Genomic DNA, 4908 nt, shown 5'->3' on the forward strand with positions numbered 1-4908 from the left:
GTAAGCTTTGTATTAATACATTTGTGACTGCTGTACAGTATTTGCATTTATATGTCTATTCATTCAGTGCCTGTGTGCCTAACCATCCTCTTCTAATATTTCATCTAACCAATGACTGAACTAAATCAAATTTGTCTATGTATTACAGTGTCAAAAATGGAATTGCTGTCACAGAGTACCCCTGTCCATCTGTAGTCTATTTATACATGGTAAGATAGCATTTATGTACTGTGGTTTAAATGGTATATTTATATGGTATAAAGAAAGATTTAATCCTGAGTGTTTTCTAATGATGTTGTGTACTCTTTCCATCCAGTTCCTTTTGTCTGGCCTTTTCTTGCATTAGTTTACATTTCTATTTCAACACGAAATGTAAACAGCTTAATAAAACTACTGCGGTACAGAAAGTACTGTAGCTAACTAATACAGATAGATAGATACAGAAGTAATTTAGTACTAATTAGTACAGAAATACTGGGAAACTATTTCCTCTGCCTTTAAATACTGAACTCTAAGTTTCCTCAGCATTGTACTTGAATCCTGTGGTGACTTTAAACAGCTTTGTGCTTGAATCCTTTGGTGACTTTAAACAGCTTTGTGCTTGAATCCTGTGGTGACTTTAAACAGCTTTGTGCTTGAATCCTGTAATGGCTCTAAACTGCTCGGAGCCAACTACACAATCTCTTCTTGCTGCCTTCAATGCCAACATCTTTAACTTGATCGATGTGCGTCCTGTGAACCACCTGCAAACGACTACCAACATTAGTATATACTTCACCCTCTTTGCCATCTTAGGCGTGGTGAGTTTCAACAAGAATTCTCTCTTTTTGTGAAATTATTCAGATGCCGTTTGAATTGATTTCATGTTAACAACATGATCGCTTGTTCGCTCACAGACTTAAGCATGTTTATTTTTCAGGACGAAAAAGCCCAAGTACTGAAAACCTTTATCTGGCAGTCATTGGTAAGTGTTTTAGGCTCATGAACTTGACTTTCATTAATATTTAACTACAGTTTTATAATAATAATAATATAATCAACAAATAAAAAATCTAAAGTGTTATTTTGTGTTAGATGAAAATATAGTTTGGGTTACTCAATGTTACAAGGGCTATGGCCCATGATGTCAGTCTCTAGTTGATGACATTTCAGAAACGCAACAGCTCTTATATAATCTGTAGTTAGTTGTGTTTGAGTTATGGGAGACAGATTGAATTGAGAAATAACTGTACTGGGCAGACATGGAGGATCGAGTTCCTGAGCTGGGACCCTGAGGAATGTGGAGCCTCTGCCATCACGCTGCCCAGGAAGAAGCTATGGATGCCAGACGTGGTGATAAATGAATTGTGAGTAGGCTATAGAATCAGGAATAGCAATAGAAAATTTACTTTATTGAAATGGTACATGCTAGTCTACCAACTCATGCTAATTATGCGTGAAATATTCAACCAGCTGTCATCTTACCCTGATCCTAACCTCTACCCCAAAACTAAGTCCTCATGTAGTCTTCATTTTAACCTGGCTGTTGATATGGTATGCTGATTTTAGAATGCACAACAACTAAAACATAAGACAAAGTCAACTGTTAATGGCATGCTATTATAAAGAAATAAAATAGAAGTGAATTGTAAATGAAGTTGGACCAATGGATCAATACAAAATAATTGATCGATTGATTGCTCAATTTAACCCTATGGACTCAATCGGTATGGCTTACCTTTTCTGCTTGTGTAATTGGAGCACAGTGTGGATAAGAGCAAGGCCCCTGACACGCTATACGTGCGGGTGAACAACACGGGCTACGTGACCGACGGGAGGCCTGTTGGAGCGAAGACCTCCTGCAATCTTAATATCTACACCTTCCCTTTTGACATACAGAGGTGTTCGTACACCTTCAACAGCTACATGCATAGCGGTGAGCCAACTGCCATACATCTGAGGGAAGCTAAAACCCCAAATCGCTCAGAGATAGTTAGTGACCCAACGCCACACACTTTCACGTCAGTATGGTCTGGTCAACATCCAATATTTTTCTCAATGTTTTTCCCTATGCAGACTATTTTAAATCTTAAAAGATATGTGAATAGACTGATGTAAACAATAAGTAATGATCGTTCAACTTGTTCCTCCCTGTCTCTCCCTTTCAAGGGGCATCATTGGCACGACCTATCACAAGTGGTTGCCAACCCACATGAATATTTGAGATGTATTGATGATGGATTAGTGGTTGCACTATCGATCACTGTGACCTAATCTGGCATATGTCCCCATCTCCCCCCTGTGCAGCTGCCTCTGTGCGCTTGTCCTTTGGGAAGCCGGTGGAAGACATCCTGAAGCGCTCCATGGAGCTCATGGAGACCATGGGGGAGTGGGAGCTGCTTGACATGTCGTCGGAAAAACAGGATCTAGTCGCCAAAAACAGCGGTGTCTGGGACCAGCTCACTTATTACGTGGGCACAATATACACCACCGCTGAACACACCTGTCACACTTTATTTGGATGGTCCCCTATAGACTATCTACAGATGCTCAAATTATAAACACACTTTATTTGGATGGTCCCCTATAGACTATCTACAGATGCTCAAATTATAAACACACTTTATTTGGATGGTCCCCTATAGACAATCTACAGATGCTCAAATCATAAACACACTTTATTTGGATGGTCTCCTATAGACTATCTACAGATGTTCAGATTATTAACAAGCTATTGGCTGAAACTCTATTAGCTAAAATGTTTGGTTAAGTTTAGGGCTAGCGGTTGGGTTTGGCTAAGGCGATGTTCAGTGAACAATTAGAAAGACTAAATTTCAGTTTCAACAAACCATCTGTAAAGTCTCTGTAGATGGACTACCCAAATAAAGTGTTGCCAACAAAAAGTGTTACGATGGTTTTCATTAAATTCATCCTTATACCTGAATAGTTAACGTCAGGAAAAAAGTGAGTGACACTTCACGTTAAAGTTCACTGAAAGGGGCCCAGAAGTAATTCATTGTGAATTTAACATGAAAACACGAATTTTGATGTATTTGATTTGTATTCCATGATCTAAGGTTAAATAATGGAACTTAGAATAGAATCTCAGTGTCTGTGTTGCACAGGTGTGAGTCCTTTCTGATTCGACTTTTGACCCCAGATTACCCTGAGGCGCCGAGCGACCCTGTACGTTGTGAACTTGATAATCCCCAGCTGTTTCCTCATCACCCTGGACCTCTTCAGCTTCATCCTCCCCCCACAGAGCGTGGACCGATCGGCCTTCAAAATGACTCTCATCCTGGGCTACACCGTCTTCTTGCTCCTCATGAACGAACTGCTGCCCGTCACTGGAAACTCTATTCCACTTCTGAGTACTTCTACTTGACAAAGATTGTCACTGAATTATTAGCTGACAATATGCAGACATTATGGCTGGTAGCTAAACTATTGCTAACAACACCAAGGTCATGGGGTCCGATATCCAGGGAGCACATATAGCCCCCAGTACTGAAAATGTGCAGTTTTTGAAGTGGACACGAGTAATAATGTCACATATGTAAAATGTGAAACTGTGAGTGGTATTAACTCCTCATTTGACTTTTTCCCCAGACGTGTTTTTCTCTATCTGCCTGGCTCTAATGGTGGCTAGTCTTCTGGAAACCATCATCGTCACCAACATCTTGCACAACTCAAAGGACTACAGAGCTGTGCCACGCTGGGTTCGAGTCCTCGTCTTAGAGTTCATGGCACGTCTCGTCTGTCTCCCCCAGAAGAAAACCGACCAGGTCATCATTTTCCAAAATCAAGGTATCCGTTTGAACTGTTATGTTCACTTCTAACCACTTTCCATTGATAGCACATTCATAGTTATTTGTTGTATGTTGTATCGACATTTTTTGTTGGAATTTTTTTTTTAAATATGTTTTTAAAGTTGCTTTGGACTGAAGCGTCTGCCAAATACCATAACCATGACCAGGATTCCATTGACTTATTTTCACAGACAGTATTTTCACAGTGAAGACTAAACCTGGTGCACAGGCTGATGAAGTGGACACGTCCCCGGCTAAAGGCCCAGCAAGTGAGACCGTAGAGGAGCTGAGGAAAGTGAGGAGACAAGTCCAGGACTTGCAGCAGCAGATCTCCAAGAACTCGGAGTCGGACCAAAAGACAGAGGACTGGATCCACATCGGCTACGTCATCGATCGTTTCCTGTTTATCCTCTATGGCATCTTCATCTCTGTCAGCTTCATCGCCATAGTTATCATATGGATCCACTCGAACAGCTATTAGTTCACCGAACACGCAAACTCACGATTCTCTGCGTCACCTTATTTATTAGTTGCATTTCTTCTGTACAGTGTTTACATTATCAACATTATCTGTTATTTACCAAGGAGGCAAAAAAAAGTTGTATTACTCTTTTAATAATATTTATATGACTTAAAAACATACTTTGATGGCATTACTTGCCACTGCAATCCTAATTTTCTTTGGCAGATCTGGTTTGAATAAAACAAAAGGTTCCAACTAAATTATTTTAGATACATGTGTGATTGTTATACATGCCTGCATATGTATACTGTCCATGTCATCAGCTATCATAAATGGATTAACTCTTACGACCCTCGGCTATTTTTAGCAGAATTTCTCTACCTTTCCTACTAAACTTCAAACATCTTGGTCAATATAAGAGGTTGCCATATATGCTACATGTTGTTTCTTTCGGGACAGTCAGAGCTGCCATCATTTGATAGGATATGACTTGTATAGGTTTTATATTAACCTTTATATTAGCCTTCATATTAAGGAAAACATAATTTTACGTCTATTCAATTTTTATAGTTCTACACCAATCTCAAAAGATATTGATGTCAGGAAGGCTATTTTTTCAAATATGTATAGACAAGAAGGCTTGTAATCAGGTGGTAT

At 39.6% G+C, this 4908-nt stretch overlaps 1 protein-coding gene across 1 annotated transcript; it reads left to right on the plus strand.

The window, feature by feature from the left end:
• Positions 1–647: 647 nt before the first annotated feature.
• Positions 648–4269, plus strand: LOC122130618 (5-hydroxytryptamine receptor 3A-like). The gene is made up of 7 exons (XM_042705351.1): positions 648–800; positions 1240–1346; positions 1746–1915; positions 2287–2450; positions 3140–3350; positions 3589–3786; positions 3980–4269. Exons 1-7 carry the CDS (start codon positions 648–650, stop codon positions 4267–4269), a joined length of 1293 nt encoding a protein of 430 aa, XP_042561285.1.
• Positions 4270–4908: the final 639 nt, after the last annotated feature.

This window comes from Clupea harengus, unplaced genomic scaffold (assembly GCF_900700415.2).
Source record: "Clupea harengus unplaced genomic scaffold, Ch_v2.0.2, whole genome shotgun sequence".
In the NCBI taxonomy this organism is placed as follows: Eukaryota; Metazoa; Chordata; class Actinopteri; order Clupeiformes; family Clupeidae; genus Clupea; species Clupea harengus.

Excerpts from the sequence above, each read along its gene's own strand:
- LOC122130618 (XM_042705351.1), top strand. The coding sequence starts at position 648 with ATGGCTCTAAACTGCTCGGAGCCAACTACACAATCTCTTCTTGCTGCC. Across the intron at positions 801-1,239 it reads TCTTTGCCATCTTAGGCGTG|ACATGGAGGATCGAGTTCCT; the intron begins GTGAGTTTCAAC and ends TGTACTGGGCAG. Across the intron at positions 3,351-3,588 it reads AAACTCTATTCCACTTCTGA|ACGTGTTTTTCTCTATCTGC; the intron begins GTACTTCTACTT and ends CTTTTTCCCCAG.